Below are 22,183 nucleotides of genomic sequence, written 5' to 3'. Positions count from 1 at the left end.
CGCTGCCTCATTCGGTTGGTTAGTTTGTGCTATTTTGTGACTCTGAACTAATCCTTTTAAATGCCAAAGTCACACAATAACACTAACAATATACATTTTTGAAGCAGTGGTAGACCAGCAGCTCCTGTGTTTAGGAATGCTAAATCACTGTTTTTCTCAATGGAGTCTGGCTTTGAAGAGAGCACAGATGACGGCTTCAGTTCCTCGTCGGAAATTGTTGTTTGACAATAAGATAAAGCATTGAAAACTTTCTAAATAGGTGGCTTTAGGTGGCTAAAATAGATTTTATAACTGACCCACCCACAGCAGTACATTGCTTAGCTTCCGTGCCGACTGACATCTACTGTACTGTATGTGACACACTGAGTACCTCAAACAACCTCACTTCAAAAGCTCTGAACTGTCCCTTTAAACACCAAAGGTCAGAAAAAACAAGATTTTCAGCAGGTGTTTAGTTGCTCTTTAAGGCTATAACAAGTAAGAGCAATAGGAGCAGCTTTGTTGGACCTTATTATTGAGATAAAATCTGCTCTGCACGCTTTATTCTGGCTGACTAGCCCGGGAGATTCAGACGTATATAATGTTGTGATGCAGTAAACTGCCAAGTATTAATAGTTTCAACCTGCTTGCTTATTCCAGTGGCATGATGTTTCAAGTTCACACTGGAAACAAAGCCGGCTGTAGATTCTGAGAATGTATGTGACTCAGTACAACAGGGCCAAAGCCACTTATACGGGATTGTTACCCATAAGCCTTTATGGTTGCCCTCGGAGTGTTGATATCACTTATCAGGACACATGGCTGCAGACACTGACGGAAGTGGCCCATCATCTTTGCATTGGTAGTGTTCAGGTGACGTGTGTATAATGACAAATAATTCAAGTAAAGTGTTGCATCAATGTAGACTGGAACAAAACATTAAAGCTGCAACAATTAATAATCTACTGTAAACAAATAAATAATTTTCATTTGAAAAAAAAAAAAAAAAAAAAAAAAAAAATCCTTCAGAAATACAAAAACTGGCCAAAGGTATAAAGAGACACAGCAACAAATGACTCGAACTTTATAAGGCGGAGGTATCTGTGTGCTTTAGTTTGCTTTATGGACAACGATGAAAGCTGAAAAGAGAGCGGCTCGGTGAAAACCCCGATTTACTGCACAGACAGTTTTGTGTTCAGTAAGCTGCGCTGATGCTGCTTACCACTGACAGAATAAATAAATTCATTCTAAGCCTGGAAATATGATAAAACTCTTAATCTTCATGATACCAACAATGCACCATTATATAATGTTAAATTCAATAGCACCTTATCATAAAGAATATTAACATGACTATGAATTGCATTTTAAAGTTGCTGTTTTTGTTCATGCACTCATCCCAAGTGCCCCCCCCAACAACCATTTTTGTGACATTTGACAAAAACAACTGTTGTGCCCGATGGCTTGATTGTATATTAAGTAAGAACCAGGTGTAGGAAAATGAATGAATGAATGGTAATTACAGTGTAGTTAAAAGCATTTACGCCTGTTTTCCTATGTGATACAGACTACATCATATACTGTTAAATATACTGTTGAAACTTAAAATAACAGTTAATATCTTAAGATATTGCAATTCTGCATTTTAAGGCACTTACTTTTAACGTAGTTTTTGGGATATTATTTTTTCAGATGTATTTGCATCTTTTGTTTGATAGTTTTATTTACTTCTGTGATCATTTAAAATAGTTTACCCTGACAGAGATGAAGCCATTCTAAATTGCAATTCAACTTAAGTAAAAAAGACATTATCAAAAATACAAATGAAACATGTTTTGAAAATATTTTCCTCTGTACAAACTGTATGTACTCATCGAGAGATACCAGAGGTCTGACCAAGAGCACCAGCAAAAATATTAAATAGAATATTCAGTAACCAAAACTAGCTACTCGAAAAATAAAATCATACTGTACAAAGATACACATACAAAATGCACTGACAGTCATTTGTTGCTGTTCAATAAAGGTCATAATATTAACTCTTATACACAAATATACACTTGTGTACTTGGGATACAGGGTGAAGACAGCAATAACAACACAGAACATTTACTTCACGCCTCATATATGAAATAAATATGTTCTAGAGTTACGCTTCTACAAATATATGGCATTGCTGGACAACACTGTCCTGATTTATGGGTCTTAATTTGGAGCCTTAGCTCGAAATGGGATCCATGTGTTTTTAATGATCCCTTAAGTGGAGCAGCATTGTGTTTTTGTGTATTTTTTTTTCTTGATTCTAATCAGCACCATGCCACTGCAGGGCCCATCTGGGTGGGCTGAAGCTGAGCTAGCCCACAGTGGCGCTAGATACCCAGCGCTTACTCCGGGATCTCCTACAGTGTGAGGCTAAAGACACACTCAGTGCACACGTCTGAAGTCATTGTAGCACACGATATCTACTCACAGTGACGCGCCCTCAGTGAGGAAGATAAGTGTTGGAGGAAAACGAGTTAGTACTATCGTACCGGCTTCCATGGTCGGCGGTGCCAGGAGGCAGAGCCTGGGCAGGGCTGCAGGTTGCATTGCTCCATGTCGGGCGGCTTGTCGAGGATGTCACAGTTGTAGTCGTTGAGCCTCTGGCCGTTGGGCCTTTGACAAACCACCAGGCGGGTCCTCCTTCCTCCACCGCAGGTCTGGGTGCACTGAGGATAGCAAACAAAACATTCTGTTTAATGATGTTATAGTTTCAGCAATGACTTTATAACAGTTGTTTCAGACTGAGGTTGGACGAATGCCTGTCTTTGGTACAACAAGTGATAAGACAGAGACAGACGGACAGACAGAGAAGACATAACAGACGATAAAACACAAAAACATGTATGGGAAATGTAACAAGGTTCACAATGAGTGAGTGGAAGAGTATGACAGAGTATTTCCAACTCTAAATATAACCTCACCTCTCCCCAGACGCCGTAGTTCCACAAAGGACAGGGTCCAGAGTCGCAGCCCTTAGACTCGGCAGGTTTAACCCTCTCATCACAGTAGCTGTTGCTGCGTCCATCGGCATCCTGACAGACCACCACTCGCCTCTGGAAGCCTCCTGCACAGGTACTGGAGCACTGCAGGGCACAAAGTGTGTCAATGAGGCTATGATACATGCACACACAAAGGTACAACAGATGCTTTGTGCATAAAAGGCCTAGTATGAGTAATTAAACACGACTTCTTAGTAAGATGATTGGGATGATTGGGATGGCTGGAATGGACGAAACTCAACTTCCATTCATTCATTATTCGTACTACTTATCCCAAGTGACATCACAGGGCTGACACATAGAGATAGACAACCATTCACACTCATATTCACACCTACGGCCAATTTAGTGTCACCAGTTACCCTAACCTGCTTGTCTTTGGACTGTAGGAGGAAGCTGGCAAACACAGGGAGAACATGCACACTCCGGCACAGAAGGAGCCGGCCGTCAAGCCTCTTGTTGTGAAGCGACAGTGCTAACCACTGCATCACCGTGCCGCCCATTCAAGCCTCAGTTAATAATTTTTTTCTGACACTAATTACTTTATCCCACAGTTTTCGATGCTCAAGTTTTCAGCCAACATGCATGTCTGGTCCTTAAATTCAGGTCCTGACTTTTAAAAAAAATTGTTGGGAAACAATCTATTCCAGATACATGAAAACTTTTTATCATGTCATTAAGTTCTACTTGATGAAGAAGGCTGTGTGATATGATGGAAAGCTCCAGCAAATGCCAGTAGTCTATCATCTAGCATATTACAGCATGGTGAAGGATTTTACAGATTCTGCTGAAAGATATAAGGTAAGAAATAAGTGTTTACAAACCAGAAAAGGGTGCACAAATATAAACACAAACACATATGCGACACACAACCTGCTGAATTTACTTGAGCAGAGCTACACTGTTCAAAAAGACCCTCCAAACATGGAAAACATCAGTCCATGACGGACAGTCTCGAACACTGGACAACACAGCCTTCAACAGAGCAGTAGGTGCACTCTGCATCCAATTAAAATGACACATCCCCACTGTCAGTGGGAGTGAGCACATTCAGTGCTCTCTATATGTGAAGGAGGACAGTACACAGTGAGACTCAACAGCAGTGCTTCCAGTCAACTTCATTATGTGAGACTGAACAGGGCAGTGGGATGAATGCCTCTGCTGGGGGGAGGGAAAGGTTGGTGTCAGGAGAATATAACAAAGTTCCTGTCTTGGCTTTAAAGATAAAACCCAACTAAACATCTATGGCTTTCACACACACATAAACTAGATCTCAAAAGTCAGTTTCACAGTAGAATAATCAGGTCTTTGGCCAACATTAGCTGCAAAATGTTGTCAATTATCCTCCAGCATGGAGCAGATTTTGTCTTGAAAGCTGGGCTCTGTTTAAATGAAAACTTAAACGAAACTGAGCACACACAAACAAATATGAAAACATGAGCACAATCTCAGCGTGAAAAACCACGTACCATACAACAGCAACAGATTTAATCAACCAAAAACTGAAGGCCCTCAGGCATCCTGGAGGTGATTGTAGGTGACATTAAAAGCAAGAATCACCCATTACACCTCCATCATGTGAGGCAAAAATTGCTCTTTGCTCTATTTGCTCTAGTGTTCGGATAAGGTCTGTTCTGGGTACACAAGAGCAATTTCATGGCAAAACATATGCCAAAAAAGGCACCATGCAAGCGAAACTATACACAGGAGCCCCTGTTCCAACTGCACCAATGCACCTAATTTGGCACAAGCAGATTCCTTGCAGATGTGAAAATACCAGACACGGTTAAACACAAAAAAAAGACCTTGAGCCTGACAAAAAAAAGGCATTGTGCCTGCTTTTTTGACAATTTGATTCAAGGCCAAAGACATTAAGAGAATCTGGAACTGCCCCAAACCATTTGAGTGTGTTCCTGCCCAATCAATTTCAGACTAAGTATCAAAGCTCTACCTTGCGGTAATTTAGAATATTTCTTGGTTACACAGCTGTATAGAGTCCTAAGTGTCTATACGTACACTGACACACCATATACATATACATATACACTCTGCAGTCCTTAGCATTACATCCTATCCTTTGGTGCTGTTTGTAAAGTTCTTGACCATGTATGGCCCTCTGCCCTGAGAAATGAAAACATCTGCTACCTGCAAGTGTGTTCACAAGAGTGTGTTTACAGACACACATGAACACAGTCTTCCTGCATACATGGTATACATACTATGTATCATGTTGGCCATACATAAAAACATCTAATTCTTCATTGGCTTTCTAAAGAAAGTCATGTTAGGTGTGCTAACAGGGAATCAGGCTCAATAAGAAGATCTTAACTGACAGTTAAGGATGCAATGTCCAACTAGGATTTCTACAACGCAAAATACTTCTGCACATCCATATTTCCCCAAAGATCACATGCTGAACATACTGCGCCCCAGGGTCCGGTCCTCCACTGGTTGTCTGCTGAGGGCACATTCCAGCTGCTGTGCCCAGGATGGCGCCCTGGGTCCTGAGGATATCCGTAGGGCTGGTCGTTGATGCGCTGACGGTGGTAGATGGAGGAGCAGGGTACAGCGGTGCATTCCTGTTCTGTCGCAGGTTTCTCATCCGGGTCACAGAAAGACTGATCCACTGGCTGGTGGTAGTTAGAGCACACCACCTGTCTGGTGGTTCTCCCAACGCCGCAGGTCACTGAACACTGGGGACGGGGGAGTGCAAGGTGTTTAAAACCGAGGTGAGGGTTCAGGACTTATTAAACTACTGATTTAACAAATAAACAGTAATTTAGTCTTCAAAACGAATTCCCATTTTCCTCTAATTCTGTCACAAATAAGATTTTTGTAGGAGATTTTCCAGGTTCTACATCAGCCCATGGTTTGGGGACTGTTGTTTTTATTGACTGCTGCTATTTATTGCTTCATGATGTGAAGCCTGATGAGTCTGTAACTGAATACAACGGAACTTGAACTCAACCTAATATGACATGAATTGAATAAAGTTGAGACTTTGTCTTTAGAGAAATTTCCTTTGGGATTTTATCTTTAGAAGGACTTCATCTCACATGAACACTTGATTAAAAGATCATGGCAGTATCTGTAGATCATCCTTGGCTCCTGAACTGCCAGTTAAACAAACACCGCTGGTCTTTCAGTGACATCATAACAGCTTTTGCTTTTTTGCCATGCTGACATTCACAAATTAATACTTGACTGTCAAAGATCACAGCAGAACCAAATGCGCACTTTGTTTCAGGGTCATTTTGACATTATGGGAAAAACAAACTGAGTGATGACTGAAAGTCTCCGCAGTGGAAAACATCTGTATTGATTGGACACAGTGTTGAAAGTTTTACTCACAGGAGACCACTCCCCGGCACGCCATTGGCCACACGGGCTGAAGCAGGCAGAGGACTCCGGGGGCCTGGGCAAGTGGGTGCAGTGCGACTCGTCAGCCACTCCTCCTTGGGCATCTCTGCAGCTCACATAACGCGCCCGCTTCCCCTTGCCGCAGGACACCGAGCACTGGAGGACAAGCAGATACAAGCAGAGTTGGGATAAATATTTGTCTTAAATGTTTGTATCATGTGGTTTTTAAAGTGATGCCATTAGCTGCATTTTACTTTCCTGACTCAAAATTACGGTAGAGGTAGAGTGCAACTGTTTAGAAAATGCACCACAAAATTGACTGGTTTTAAGTGACATGTAAGCTATGCCATACAAAGCAGCAGCCCACAATGGTAATGAGAGCATACTATATACTGTATACAATATATAGCATGTATCTATGGGTCTATAGTACCTGTAGTAAACATATAATTACCCAGATATTGTATAAAGTTACATTGGTAAGCTGCAATTATGTTCAATTTGAAGTTACCAGACAGCCTCTTGTTTCTTATAAAAGCATACAAAATGCATGTGAAAAAAAAATCAGCATTCCTAATGATTTATTTCATCAGTTTCTGTAAAGGAAGAGGATTTCTGATCACTTTTTTAATGTTTAAAAAGTTTCTCCACCACAACGCAAATAAAAATTCAAATTCAAGAAAGTTGTTTTTCTTATTTTAAGATTAAATCTTCCTTTTCAATATTTTCTTTTTCATATTTCTACTTTAGCTAACAAATAGTTATACTTTTTTAAAGGGACAGGTCACCCCAAAATCCAAAGTACATTTTTACTCTTAACTGTAGTGCTGTTTAGCAATCTAGATTGTTTTGGTGTGAGTTGCAGAGTGTTGCAGATATCTGCTGTGGAGATGTCTGCCTTCAATGTGCTAGCAAGTTACTCTAGATCAGTGGTTTCCAACTGGTCCGGCCACGGGGCCCTGAGTACATAGTTTAATATCATTCATTCATTCATTTTCAGTAGCTGCTTATCCTGTTAGGGGTTGCTGGGGGCCGGAGCCTATCCCAGCTGACATTGGGTGAGAGGCGAGGTACACCCTGGACTGGTCACCAGACTATCACAGGGCTGACACATAGACACAGCCAACCATTCACACTCACATTCGCACCTATGGACAATTTAGAGTCACCTAACCTGCATGTCTTTGGATTGTGGGAGGAAGCCGGAGTACCTGAAGAAAACCCACACTGACACGGGAAGAACATGCAAACTCTGCACAGAAGGGCTTCCCCATCCTAGAGTTTGAACCCCCCACCCTGCTGTGAGGCAACAATGCTAACCACTGCACTACCGTGCCACCCACAGTTTAATATAATCAGCATCATACTTGCGTTTGGCCAAGTCGTCAAGCTAGTTTGCTGTCTCTGTCAAGTACCTGTCCATTCTCTCACTCATTCTACAGCAGAAAACGTTACTTCAAAATAAAAACTCTGTGCCAGAAATTCACTGTGCGTCAAAATAAAGTGTGATTTTTACAAACTTGACATGTTTGCGAGTCACTTGCGGACCATTCAGAATGGACGTGCAACCCACTTTTGGACCATGACCCACCAGTTGGGAACCGCTGCTCTACAGTATGAAATACTTTGCTTGTTTATAGAGATGGATGTTTTGCAGTTGAGTAATACTTCCTGTCATGTGCTCACCTTGTGAGAAATAACAGTCATTTCTCAGACTGTAACAGATAAGGCAACATTTTTGTGGATTTTTTTACCTGCTGTCACAAATAAAGGCATTTATGTTTTTTCTCTACAGTTGCTGGTGTCCTCAAACGACTCCCTGATCAACTTTCACCTGCTTACACTTTATATCTGTACCCGTGCCATCTCAGCAGGACATCGCAGTGAACATTTCTGAGGGGATGAATACCTAATGCAATCAAATGGCTCCAGCTCAAACAGGCATGTTAATATCCCTCTCATATCAATGACTCTCTGAAGAGGATGGCAGTTCCGCTGCCCGGGGGGGAATGTATGCATGTGTGCGTGCACACGTGGTGCGTGTGTATTACATGTGTGTGTCTGTAAGACCACACTGGCGCTGGCCTCTTTGACATGTGAGCTCACACCGACTTTCAGATTGACAGACGGGGTTCAATCTTAGAAACCGTAGACTCGTGTTTAGATGAAATCTGGTTTTCATTTGCAACGAGTAACAATGCAAACTATCAGGGAGACAGAGGGGCCTCTCAGCTCAGACAGTGGAGCCTGTGTGTATGTCCGTATATGTGTGTGAGTGTGTAAATGCAGCAGGGGGTAAAAGAGACAATGCCAAAGAGGATCATGGTCCTGTACATTATGTACTATATGAAGGAATGTTGGGGTATACAATAAAGTTTAATATGTCAACCTAATATTTGCAAACACACATGCAGGAGAACCGTCCTTACTGGAGTGTGGTTTTCTTCAGTTAAACACACACACACACACACACACACACACACACACACACGTATATAAACTATTTCATCAGTATTCTCATTTTTCATTCTTTGTCAAAGACAGAGGTAAGTCTGATTCCAGAGCCCAGCAGATCATTTCCCTTGAGCTACACACTTTGTTTACCATTCAACAACAACCGCATCGCTTTTGTATATTCTTTGGACTGACTAAAGTAAACCCACAGACTGTAATGTGCTCCAATAGACCCAATAAACCCAATTTGTTTCCTTACCGCAGTCCAGGAGCCGTATCTCCACTGAGTCAGGAGCTGAGCGGAGTTGTCAGGACGAGGTGTGCTTTGCACCGGAGAGGCCCAGGCACATGCTGGCATCTCACAGTCCTGCAAAAACAAACATGCATATGCAGTAAAATTAGTAATTACTGAGAGTTATAACTCACTACACTGAAGCTGTGAGAGTAAACATGCCAAAATATTTTCTAAAGGCATTTCAAAGACTCCCTTCGATCCAAAAATCCAGGTTAAGGATGTCTCCAGCTGTAAAAAAAACTTGACCAAAGCTTGTAGACCCAGCTTATAGGATGTCTGTCTATATCATTGTGACCTCAATTCCAACAGCTGAGACGGATCACTTATCTGGAGACTGAAAGGTCATCAGTTCAACACTCTGCCTCCATCAGTGTCTTATGCAATACCCTTAAACCACTCAGGTACAAGTGTGGTGCAGCCTTATGGTCTGTGTCCACCTTGACAGTGATTTGGACTTTGGGTCAAATCAAAGCAGAACAGGCCCACATTTAAAGAAGCTGCTGGTGTTAACGAGGGCCACATTTACACTAGTAGGGTTTTAATGATCTCCGTACATGAGTGTTAGTGCACCTTTTCAGAATCAATTTTCATCCATTTAACACAACTAAAAACACATAACACATGGCCATTCACATACACTAGGCATGCACATACTGGTGTAAACAGGAAGCAGACTGTCTACTCTGCAGTTTGTTGCATACAGCCAATACTACAGGGATGGCAGAAAGTACAAACTAAGGCGACATTTAAGAGCAGTACCGGCAGGGAGCAACATCCACAGACAGAGGAAGCAGCAGCAATGGGAAAGGAGTAAGCTAACCACACATAAAGGATGAAATCACAAGAGGCCTAGCTATAATGTTTTGGCTAAGTAAGCAAACGTGAATGTCTGTCATCGTTTCCAAATGTCTCTGTCTCCACCCTTCCAGACTAAAACGCAGCCCCGGAAGTTTTTAAACTAATATGGGGTCAGCAGTGTTTTCAAAGGTCTCTGTTTTAGGGGTTCAAAAATGCCAGAGTAAGGTAGCAATAGTTAAGAGTTTTAAAATTAAAACGTATTAGTGTGTATGTAGCCTAGGTCACAACTTTTGAAGTTTGTAGTGAAGGTCATGTGCCTAATTTAGGAGCATCATCAAAGAGTGAAGATCAAGGATACTCTGCATGTAATTGGATCTGCTTTTAACCAATCAACAGATGATTGACATGAGCTCTGTTTAGCTTACACACCAAAACAAAGGAATGCACTAGTTTGTTGAATCATGCTTGATTTTAAACCCTGCGTGTCTAGTTTAAGTCATTGCTCCAAAATAATGGGAGTTTAAGAGGCACTAAGTTGGCTCTGCTCGTCTTCCTCATCGTCCAAGCTTGAATTATTATATTAACAATGGATGAAATGACTGTGAAATGTGGAAGAGGTAGCTCATAGTGATGAACCCACTGAGAATTACTGTGCTAAGCTCCAAGCATTTCAACATCTCATTGTTTTGGTTTTCCAGCCCACAACTTAAACTAAAGCACATTATCCCCATTCTTGCCTCCCTACACTGGCTGCCTGTTAGCTACAGAATACAATGTAAGATTCTGATGTTAGTCTACAGAGTGTTAATTTTGTATAACGTGACTGTTGCTGTTACTGTCACAATGTGGCGACAGTACAAAAACAAGAAGGATACAGTTGTTGCTATAGGTGCAAAAATAACAGTAACGATATACGATAATTACTGTTATTATTATTTTACTGCTATTATCACTCAGTTGTTTGTGTTTCTCTCCTTCCTTTAGGTTTTGCTTTTCTGTGTGTGTGTAAGAGCATTTTGGATCAACTCTGTGTTTAAAGTGCTACATAAATAAAGTTGACCTGACTTGACACAACTTAGAGGAGAAGTCCAGTATTTTGCACTTTGAGCCCCATTTCTGGCTTGTTTATGATGAAATAGAGTGGTTAAGGCCAAAATAGTGACGATTGCTCATTTTCGGAGAATTTGGCTTTCCCCTGCCTGGCTTAACACTGCTGCCTATGGCCATGTATGAACCTATCCTAAAACCACCCTAAACGTTCGTTTTCAAAGCCATGAAACTCACCGGGTGGTCAGTGGTGTTCGTTGATGTTCTGACATAAAAATCGTAGCAAGCTGTAGTTTCCATCCGTGTTTTCGCTACTCATCTTGATTGCGGAACTATTTTTTTTTTTACCTGTGTGTAAACTTCCGCTTGAACGTTCGTTTGACCCTGAAGCGTTATACACTCACTTGATGGCGATAATGCTCCTTTACGTGGGTGTCACCAACCGGCAGGAACAGAGAAGCAGAAGAAGGTTGTCATTGTGTTCAAAGGCATTGTACTGCGAAGGTTGTTTATAAGCGAGTAATCCATTGTGCAGTTGTTTAAACTTATTACAAAACTTTATCGTTCGCTCTCGTTTTTCCTCCAGGAGCGCACACAGCACTGTCGAGCCGGCACTTTCGTTGGGCTAAAAGACTACAATGACTACAACCTTGTTGTAAACAACCCCCTCTCCGTTTGCGGTGGCGGATTACCACCAACAGACAATGAGGCTTCTATAGAAAACGAATGGATTACACAAATTGTCAAATAAATCATCACGGAAACCACAGTTTGCTATGATGTTTATGTCAGAACATCATCAAACACCACTGACCACTCGGTGAGTTTCATGGCTTTGAAAATGAATGTTTAGGGTGGTTCTAGGACAGATATACACATGGCCATAAGCAGCAGTGTTAAGCCAGGCAGGGGAAAGCCAAATTCTCCGAAAATGAGCAATCGTCACTATTTTGGTCTTAGTCGCTCTATTTCATCATAAACAACCCAGAAATGGTAGCCTGGTTCCAGACCATAGACCCCGCCCACTCAACTGAGTAGGCTTGCATCTCTGGTCTGGCATACTGCAATGAATTTGTGATTTATCTCGTCCAAACGATGGACGGACCAATGAACGCCGGGGGTGGGGGCGTGTCTAGCAATTAGCCAATCAGCGCCACACTGATGTCAAGCTGTACGCCGGTGGGTAACTGGTGAGGATAGCAACAATGGCGACCGCTACAGATCATACAGACCATATTAACGATGCTATCGAGGTATTTCGCCACTACTCGCGTTAATGGAGGACCAAATTAAGGAAGCTGCTAAACTGGATTTAACGGCAATGCAGCTGGGCGTGCACGACGATGGAGACATTTTAAACGGGCAATGCTCACTTGTTTTCGGCACCCCCGAGGCATGGATACTAATGACGTCAGATTGTGGGTGAGTCGTTGATCTCTACTGATTGGTTAGGGAAAAAATCAAATTCCCTCCCCCTTGTAAATTGCCCTCAATGGAGGCAATGTCAGACTGAAGGTTCTGGGAGCTTCAGTCTGACACTCAGGCTACAGAAATGGGGCTCAAAGTGCAAAATACTGGACTTCTCCTTTAACTGTTTGGTTCAGTCCTTCGGCTCTCACCTGTCACAGCCAGCAGTTGTTTTTGCTGAAAAAGTCCTGATAAACCTTTTGTATGCTAACAGAACAGACCGACAAAGTCTGTAACTAGCTAGTGAGGACAGCTGAGTACTTTGTGGGGGTGCAGCTTCTGTACTGCATATTTCCCTCAGGAGTTACTGGAGGTCAAAAACAGAGCCAAACTGAAAATGAATATTTAACTGACAGCCGTTATATTAGCATTCATTTGTAGTTGTGGTCAGAGACATGACTCCAAATAAATGCTACTGTTGCTCTGTGTCGGCTGGATGTTTGAAAGAAAATGGCTGAAGTGATAACAGGCCAATGTTGTGTTTACCCTGTGTTAACAACTGCCCTCAGAGTGGCCAAAAAATCACTTAGTGCTGCTTTAAGTTGGCTTAGCAGTGATACTACCTTGTCTGATTGATTTAAAGGTTAAAATAACCCAGGCAGCCTTCACTCAGTAGTTCTTTTAAGTTGGCAGAAGCACATTTTGAAGTGTCCGTAAGGGTGCATTTTATTGTAGACTGCAACTTTAAGTCTTATTTGAAACATTAACTGTGAATATACTCTTTAACATCAGGGCGGTGAATTTTCCCGAAAACTAAACATAATGAGCCTCATGTCTTGTTTGTGTCCTGACCTCAGATGATGCATATGACATCTGAATTTAATCTTGTGTGCAGCATTAATCCTGTTAATCTTTTATGACTTGCATCTTATTTACCTTAAGAGCAAATCAGACTCTGAGACAAATACGGGTGAACCTTGAATTGAATGTTGTTTTTTACCTGGCTGTCTCTGGGCCTCGCCGCAGCATTGCACTCTCTGTCATCTACCGTGTCACCATAGTTCCCCGACACGCACCTAACAGCTCTCATCTGGTAGCCGTGGCCACAGGTCACCGCACACTGAAAGACAAAATCACACACAATCATACACACATAAACACAGGAAAGGAGAAGCCCGGTCGACCGCAAAGCTATCTCAAACTCTATTGAAGTATGTCAAGGTTGATATCTTATACGGGGCCTCAGTCACGACTCAGCAGAGCCTGGGTAAGACTCTGACATGCATGCATACGCACACACACATATGGACACATGCGTCCACATACACACCCACAGTCTAAACTCGACCCTCTACCCAATTCTTACCTTACATACGAGGTGATCCGATCGTGGTCAGGTACAACGTGAGAGCAGAGGAAGTGCCACAGGATCGGTTTATTTAAGCAGCAAATTATGATTACACAGGCATTAACGAGCCGATATATTCCAGCTCTGTAAATACCACTATCTGACTTCATACAAACACGTGTGGGAGGGCATTAGATCCAAATGTATAAACCAGACTATGAATGGCCAAAGACGTCTATTCATACATGTTTCATTCAATTTGTGCTTTACCATTAACAGGCCTAAACCTACACAGAAACACTTGGAAACTTAGAAATCTGAATGTAAGTGTGTGTGTGTGTGTGTGTGTGTGTGTGTGTGTGTGTGTGTTTGCGCACCCTGGGTCAGGTTTAGTCTGACAGGATATGAGGGCAAAGTGAAAGCACCATGGAGGAAATGGCAGCTGGAGTCAGAGCACACTCCTTCGTAACTTGCCGGTATATCGGGTTGCACTCACACACACATAACTTGAAATATACACCAACGCCGCTACACACCACATTCTCTCTCTGTGACGACACACACACACACACACACACACACACACACACACACACACACATGTGCACACACAGAGTAACAGATACGAGTCAAACACCTAGACAGCAAGCCACATGTGAAACCCATTTCCTCGGTCAAACACCGCATCAAGTCACCTCGTCCCTGTGTGTCTATGTCTCATCTGTGTGTGTGTGTGTTTCTGCAGGACTCACCGCTCCCCAGACGCCAACCTGCCAGGACGCACACTCGGGCAGCTCGCAGCTCCCTACAGCAGGAGGTTTGCTGGATGGGTCGCAGAAGTGCTCGCTCAGCTTTTCCTCCCCGGGTCCCATGCTGCAGGACACTTGTCTGTGCCTCATCCCCTTCCCACAAGTCACCAGGCACTGGGTGGGGAAGGTGGGTGTGGTAGGGTGGGGGATGATGGTGGAAAAGGAGGAGAAGGAGTAATTAATATGACAGAATGTGTTTTGGACGTTCAAAATTTAATTCATTTTCTCGATACAAAATAGTTGACAGCACACATTTCTATGCTAATTTCTGCCACTGGAGGAGGAACACACATGCAAGGCTGCTACGTCGGGCCGGACTGGATGTGGCTGGTAATCTAGTAATTGCATTTTATTTTATGGCAATCTGGTGCATCCCCTGTATTATAATTTACTCCCCTGACCTTACTGTTAAACCCGAGTAGTGCTGAGCTGTGCTGAAGGCTGCCTTTTTCGCTGTAGGTGTGTAAAAGATATTAGATTTATCCTTTGCAGTCCGCCTCTAGAGATTAATAAAGGTGTATTTATAATATAATAAAGGTTCCCACCTCACTCCACTCGCTAACAGTCCACTTCGGACACGGCTGCTCGTTGCAGCCTTCAGTGACCACCCTCTGGTATTCGTTGCAGTCCCGGTCCACCAGCCGTCTACCCAGGTTGTTCATACAGTAAGACTCTCTGCTGCGGCTCCCGCGTCCACAGGTCTTAGAGCACTGTTTGCAAGAATACAGTCAACATGTTCAGATAATTTAATCACATATTCCAATCCAGTGATGCATAATGAAATGATTTTTACAATAAAGAAAATCAAAAACAGTCTTCATATTGACTGGTCTCTGTCCAAAAATGATGAGCAACACATATTGTATATTAGGGGTGGGAAAAACAAATCGATTCACTTAAGTATCTTTTTTAAAATCAATTTTTTATCCCTGAATCGGAGGTAGAAAGAAGCTGTCACTTTCATTGTGGTAATCTCAATTCAAGAAAAATAAGGCCAAAGCGAGGAGGTAGAAAATGGCAGATGGCCCTGCTCGAATAGCATCACGAATCCCCGCCTGATTAGCAAACTGCCTGTTGCTGCCGTTACCAGATTAGACCCAGCCTGCTCTGAACCCTGGTGCACAGCCGCTACTAAGTCCGTCTCCAAAGCTCCTTCTCACTAGCTTGCCCATACTTTTCTCATTTGTGGTCTGATAACACAAACACAGAGAGCTGGGCGAATCCATGCACTGCACACAGCTCTACAATGGAACAAGATCTTACATATTTTAAATACTTGAAAAAAAAAAAAAAGGAAAATTATTAAGTGGCTGTCAATATTGTGGCAGCCACCACAAATAAATCAATGTATGGGAAACACTACAAGCGGTGGTTGATTGAGTTTACTGTACATGTAGGTAGGGCGGTACCCAAATATTCAGATATTCGAATATTTGTTTCTATGGGTAGGTATTCGTTATGAAAATTTGGTATTTGATATTCTTTTTTTTTTCGTCCGTCTGAGGCTGTGGATCAATGCCAAGTTTTACCACTTGATCACTATTCCCTCTAACTTGTAGCTGTTTTTTCGTTATCTTTTGAATTTAATATGAATTATGGAACTGTTTTTGTCAACGTTTGTTTCCCTCATTTTGTACAATAAATTATTGTTTAAAGTTTCAACAAGTTTCTTTTGGAGTGCGTGACCCAAGTGTGTTTTGAAAACGACCGCGGACTGTCACCTGCTCAATGCATTATTACCTTTGGATGCCATGACAGTAATAGATTATAGATTAATAGCTGTGCAAAACTCTGCAATACAATTAGGTCCGAAAAAACCCGGAGTCCGCCGGGGTATTGTCTCTGCCCTATCATATATGCACTGAAACAAAGATTAAATGCAAAATATACAGTACATACATTATTAGACATTAGAAATATATATGTAATGAATAAATATTCAGTCTGGCTGGCCAGTATATATAATAAAAAACAGTGGTGCTACTGATTGTACCTGTGACCAGGCGCTGTACTGCCAGCTCTTGAGCAGACAGTCCCCATGGCAGGGCTCTCTGGTCTGAGGTTTAGCGGAGTCTCCACAGGCGCTGGCCTCCATCCTCTCACTCTGTCTCTTCATCAGGCTGTACTTCATACACTGTACATCCAGGCTGCGGTAGCCTGGGCCGCATTTAGCAGAACATTCACTCTTTCCAGCGACATGCCACCTGTGTGAGAGGAGCGGGAAATTTTTTTAAAAAAGTTAAGCTGTGTACACTGTGCAGGAATTTGTTTTTGGGGTGTATGTGTGCGTCTTTGTGCAATAATCCCCACCTGACTTCACAGTCAGTGTTGCAGGGCTCAGCAACAGCAACAGGACGAGGTAAATGTTCACAGCGCTGGTCCGATACCTCGAGGTGATCGCTCTTTCGCACACACACGGCCTTTCGTCTCCGCTCACCTGCATACACACATGTACGCAGACACATGGGGGGAAAAGCAGGGTTCACATCAGATAACATCTGGCAGACAGTTCGCTTGCCAAAATATCACATTTCTTCACCTTTAACAAGTCTGACCAGCTTTCTGACATCCAGTCCTTCATCATACAGCCTCAGGGGTCCATGTTGGTCTCAGACCCTACAATTACATCTCTTTACTGGATCCCACTGTGCCCTCTGACCCACTGGGAGCCTGACTAACTTGCTTCTAAAGGGGAAATTTGAGGGGATTATTTGGGTTAAGGGGCAGACGAAGGGGAAGGTGTTGGGCGATGTGATTGGCCGGGGTCACATTGGGGTTGCCAGGAGGGGGATTTATGGAAAGAAGGGATGAGTGAGTATGTTTTTAAATTCAGAGGTGAGTGTAAGTGATGCAAGAGAAATGCTAATCCTAATGTGCCCTGACACTCAGATCCACGTCCATGTAATACGATTTCATGCAGTAAGAGCTGTAAGACACATTATGATTCATAATAATCTCACACTTTTTAACACATTTCTGCTGGTAGCTTTTTAGAGTTCACATCAAAAGTAGCTGTGAAATTTGCGTGTCAGACCGCAAGGCTCTAACAAGACTGAAATATTGCAGTTTGTGAAATAACTTTAGGCCTAAAAGTATAATTGAAAAGATTTTCAAGATTCACTGAAGCAAAAAGAAAAATGATCGGATTCTTCATGTGTGGAGATTTGGAAGCCGAGCTGAGGTCTTACCCTGACAGATGCGGTTGCACTCGAGCCAGGAACCTGAGGGATCCCACACAAACTGCTCCCTGTGTTCCTCGATGGGTATGTTGAAGGAGTAACGGACATCTGGGTTGTAGAGGTTTCCCACACACAAGACCTGGGGAAACAATGGTGGGAAAAGCAAGGTCAAAAGATTTCATAGTGCTTTTCTTACTTCGTCCACACAGAGATATCACCCTTTTAGATCGAGCTCAGTATGTCGGTAGATAAGAAGACAGCAAACTTCTGAAGAGATCAAGACTAAAGGATGCAAAACAGAAGACTACAGAACAGTAAAAACATAACCTCCTTGGCGGAGGTAATTAAGATCAAAGAGGAGAAAGTCTCCTCCTGATACCTGCAGAATGAGCTCCTCCTCGATGCGGTCAGTGCAGTTGATGCGCTCCACTTTTGTGTCCGAGCCGCTGTAGTCGATGATGGTTCCCTTGAAGGTGATTTCCCTTTTAAACATGGCCACTACAAAGTTCCCATTTAAGAGGGAGTTGGACTGGCTGTCGGATAATGCTGGAACAACAAACAGACACAAACCGTAAACAACACTGAAGTCCAAACGTGAAAGAATTGCTTAAGTGAAATGTTTGGTTTTATTAAATGAGTTTGGCTCTTGCAGACTTGAGGTTTTAGGGAATGTTTACGAGCTGTGGCATTCATCATTTCAGGCAATATGTTAAGTAAACAGTCTTTCAGTTGCCAACCTATTGTTCTGCAAAGCCATTGTTGCAGGGATGGTATGTTGAAACACTGGTGGCACTAAATTACAGTTATTCGGAGAGAGACGAGAGAGAGTTAGGCTGCGTGACTCTTCCTAATGACTGACATTGCAATGCAAACAAAGGATCTCCGCTGACTGCAAATATAAACAAGTACACAAACATACACGCACAAATTACACACAGGAACACATGGATAGACACTAGCATTTGGCAAACTAGCACATGAACCCAAAATGAACGCTGACCACCTCTCTCTCTACCCCGAACACTATGATTCCAGAAAACATGCAGTTAATTACAATCTCAGAGTGCATGTCGCAACAATGTATGTGATTAAGTCTCTAGACGCAACTTTGTTTACAGTGAGGTCTGTACGTTGTTGGAAGCCAGCAAGTCATCTTTAGCCCAGAGATGACTATGGGGTCTGTGGGGTTTTGACAACGATCTACAGACTCTGGTTGTCATCATTGACAGTTTACAAAACTGGAAAAAAACAATACTTTGGAAAATGTGCAGATACACAGCCACACACCCAGAGTGCACCTAAACACATATGAAATCTTGTAGTTGTTATGTGCCTGATGCTGGCTAGGAAGACGCTTCTTTTTAGGCATATTTTCCAGAGAAATGTACACCTTAAAGGAATGCTATACAATATTCAGAGCATATGCTAAACACCGGCTGAGCAGCTAACGGTGCTAACAGTATGAGCAGTGCTAACAATGGCAACAGTGTCGACAGAGCTGATGGTGTTAACAGGAGGAGGGGGCTGTGCCGATATCAGCGGTACCTGTCATATAAGCAGAGTGCAAAGTGGCGGTGATGATCTAGCCAGTGGGATACACATACAAGACTTACACGCACCTGCGGCCAGACAGTCTTCCACAACAAAGAACCGAGAAGCTTAGATTACAACGCATGCACGGGTAGCATGACTTCTCTGCTCAGGACACCATTACTTTGCAAACAAATGTTTGCTATATTAATGCTCTGAATATCATACAGAGCTCCTTTAATGCTTGAACAGTGGAAAAAATGGCTTAAAATGACATGATGACACATTACAGGATTAAGTTTGTTCTCCAGTGCACAAGCTCTACTAAATACCTGCACGTCTTGATACAGATGGGTCAAAAATAAAAGGAGAAACCAACATAAAGTGTCTTTAAAAAGGTGTTGAGCCACCATCTGCTTCCAGAGCAGCTTCTCTCTAAGCTTGGCAGCATTGATTCTCCACGTCTCTGACTCAGCTGGCGTGATGAGCGCTTTTTCTGTAAGATCTTCTCTCATTTGGTGCAGTGATAATGACGCTGAAGAGCACTGCCTATTACATCACTTCAAAACCTTTCATAGGCGTTACTTCAGTTGAGATCAGTGACTGCAGAGGCCATAGCAAATGCTCCACATCATGTTAAAACTTTCCCTGATAAAGGTCTAGTTAGGAAGAACTTGGCTCTGTTCGGATACTTGCGTAGTATGACAGATGTTTTGCACCACAGCACTGTTAGTAGGTACAATTTATCCAGAGCAGCTTTCTATAGCAGACTTTACAAAGGGCTTCATGATAAAATACATAAGAAAGACATTAAATAAAGACACAATACAGGAGTAACAAATAATATAAAGATTGAAAGTAAATAAATAAAACTTTGCAAACGAGCATCTGCACAGATCTGCTTTCTAAAGGTGTCCAAAGTGTCTAAAGTGTCCAAGTCCGACAGCAGAGATTTGAGCCATAACATCAAAGGCACAGTCTCCTTTTTTTGTCATGACCGCAATGATCTTCTCAAAAAAAATTCTACATATAGTAGACACATAGTGCATCAGCCGGAGTTACAACATTGACAGGGCGTTGCAAATACCAACCACGTTTAATACAGACACCACCACTCGCTCAGTGTGTGGTTGTGGCGCTCAGCAACAGCAGGAGTCGAGCCTTTCACAGCAGCATGGCAGCGAGACCCTGCCAGATGTGTTTTCTGACAATCTGACTTAAAACATCTTGAACCTGACTTGAACCATCTGAAAATGGGCGCCCGCCCTTACAACATAGGCAAAACTCCTTTTCTCTGTTTTTTTCCCCACCCTGTCTATCTCTCTCTCATGTGCAAGCACATACACACACACAGAACCCCCCCTCCCCCCCCACACACACACACATCTGAGCCCGTTGGGTCCATCTAACCCTATACCCCTATATCCACTTTCATGCGGCCTGGGCTCCACATGCCTCTAATTAGCACCTATTGCTGCCTCATTTATCTTTCTCAGGGGCTGACACTCCATTTGCTTTCCCAACCAACCCCTCTTTGCCATGACCAGATGGACCAACGCCCCTCCACGTTTCCTCCACATACACTCAGTACAAATGACATTTCCTTTCCTTTATAAAAACAGTTTGACAACAGTTTGGCCCACGTCTCCTCACCCTCCTTCACTAAAAGCCTGCCTCTACAGCTCTGGGTCACCAACTCTGGGTGGTTTATGGTCATGTTAGGGGATAATGGCATTGACCTATGAGATGAGGACTGAAGGGCTGTAATGTATACATCTTATTAGGTTGGACTGCTTCCATTTTGGATTGATTGTCCCAAGAAAACCTGTAATTTAATACAGTGTTGCTGTAAAACACACAGCACACTCACCGAGGTAGTTGTCGTCCTCTGGCTTTCCAGAGTAGCTGACCTGTTTGATATCAATGTTGGTGGCTCCGGCTGGGATCCGCACCACTGTGTTGTAACCTGAAGGGGAAAACATGGAGAAACAGACAGACAAAACATGAGAGTGAGACAGAGAGCGCAGAAAGTTACACAGTTTTTTAGGGAGTCCCAAAAGGGAACAAAGTAGCCACAATAACAGCACTGAGCAGTCCCACCTTGATTTTCATAATAGCTTCACTATGCTACACCAAATCCCAGTCAGGGAAGTCCGGTTCTAACCACGGGGGATTTAAATGTCACACTTGGAAAAATACAAAAAAAAAAAAGGTCCCAGTCCTCTCAAATAACCTGCAGGAGGCCTTGTTTTAGTCTCAGAGGCCCGACCGTGAAATGATATGTAATTATTCCCTGGACCTACCTTTGGCCTGTAATTACTACACCGGGCCTGTTGTCCAATGATAAACTAACATACAAAACGAGTGAGCATGAAGGAAAGAGAGCATGTAAAAGCCAAAGGGGCGACAACAAAAATGCAGCAATGGAGACTGAACAGAGGACAGGAAACGAAATAAGTGAAAAATCAAGTAGAGGAAAAATTATCTGTGTCATCTTGTGAGAATTGCTGGGCATGAGTGCTCAATACATTTTTGGGACCGACCGAAAATGAATATATAGCGACAACTATTGAAAACTTTTAGCTGACACCGAATGCTTGCTTAGATTTGTACTCTTCTTGACTAATTTTTTGATCATCTAGTTTAGGAACTAAATCATTTAGCCGATTCTAGACTGAACTTTAGCTTTGTACAGTTTATTGCGAGTAAGGTATTTTAAAAAAGCCCAAACAAACCCACACAGCATAAGCATCAAAAGATTTCTAATGATACAAGTTATACTCATTAAAAGAAGTTGCTACAGATTCTGTACATAAAGTTAAACATATACTATGCAGAAATTGTCATCTACTATATGTGAATCGGAGGCACGGTGGTGCAGTAGTTAGCATTGTCGCCTCACAGCAAGAGGGTTCCTCGTTTGAACCACGGGGTGG

The 22,183-nt window shown here is 42.6% G+C and overlaps 1 protein-coding gene across 3 annotated transcripts in view; it reads right to left on the bottom strand.

Annotated features, from left to right (window-relative positions):
• Positions 1 to 22,183, bottom strand: part of LOC117262077 (A disintegrin and metalloproteinase with thrombospondin motifs 20) — a 111,549-nt gene that overhangs the window by 31,265 nt on the left and 58,101 nt on the right. For all 3 annotated transcript variants that reach the window (XM_033634744.2, XM_078167751.1, XM_078167752.1), the window contains 13 exons: positions 21,118 to 21,213; positions 18,097 to 18,263; positions 17,727 to 17,856; positions 16,849 to 16,975; positions 16,532 to 16,742; positions 15,084 to 15,248; positions 14,482 to 14,652; positions 13,382 to 13,501; positions 9,094 to 9,201; positions 6,372 to 6,536; positions 5,444 to 5,713; positions 2,943 to 3,104; positions 2,511 to 2,687 (listed from right to left, as the gene is read on the bottom strand). In XM_033634744.2, the coding sequence (XP_033490635.2) occupies positions 2,511 to 2,687; positions 2,943 to 3,104; positions 5,444 to 5,713; positions 6,372 to 6,536; positions 9,094 to 9,201; positions 13,382 to 13,501; positions 14,482 to 14,652; positions 15,084 to 15,248; positions 16,532 to 16,742; positions 16,849 to 16,975; positions 17,727 to 17,856; positions 18,097 to 18,263; positions 21,118 to 21,213 (2,069 nt within the window). The remainder of the gene's footprint in view (positions 1 to 2,510; positions 2,688 to 2,942; positions 3,105 to 5,443; positions 5,714 to 6,371; positions 6,537 to 9,093; positions 9,202 to 13,381; positions 13,502 to 14,481; positions 14,653 to 15,083; positions 15,249 to 16,531; positions 16,743 to 16,848; positions 16,976 to 17,726; positions 17,857 to 18,096; positions 18,264 to 21,117; positions 21,214 to 22,183) is intronic.

This window comes from Epinephelus lanceolatus, chromosome 5, assembly GCF_041903045.1.
Source record: "Epinephelus lanceolatus isolate andai-2023 chromosome 5, ASM4190304v1, whole genome shotgun sequence".
NCBI classification, from domain to species: domain Eukaryota; kingdom Metazoa; phylum Chordata; class Actinopteri; order Perciformes; family Serranidae; genus Epinephelus; species Epinephelus lanceolatus.
The sequence above is the reverse complement of the archived record's forward strand: the minus strand, read 5'-3'. Positions and strand labels throughout refer to the sequence as shown.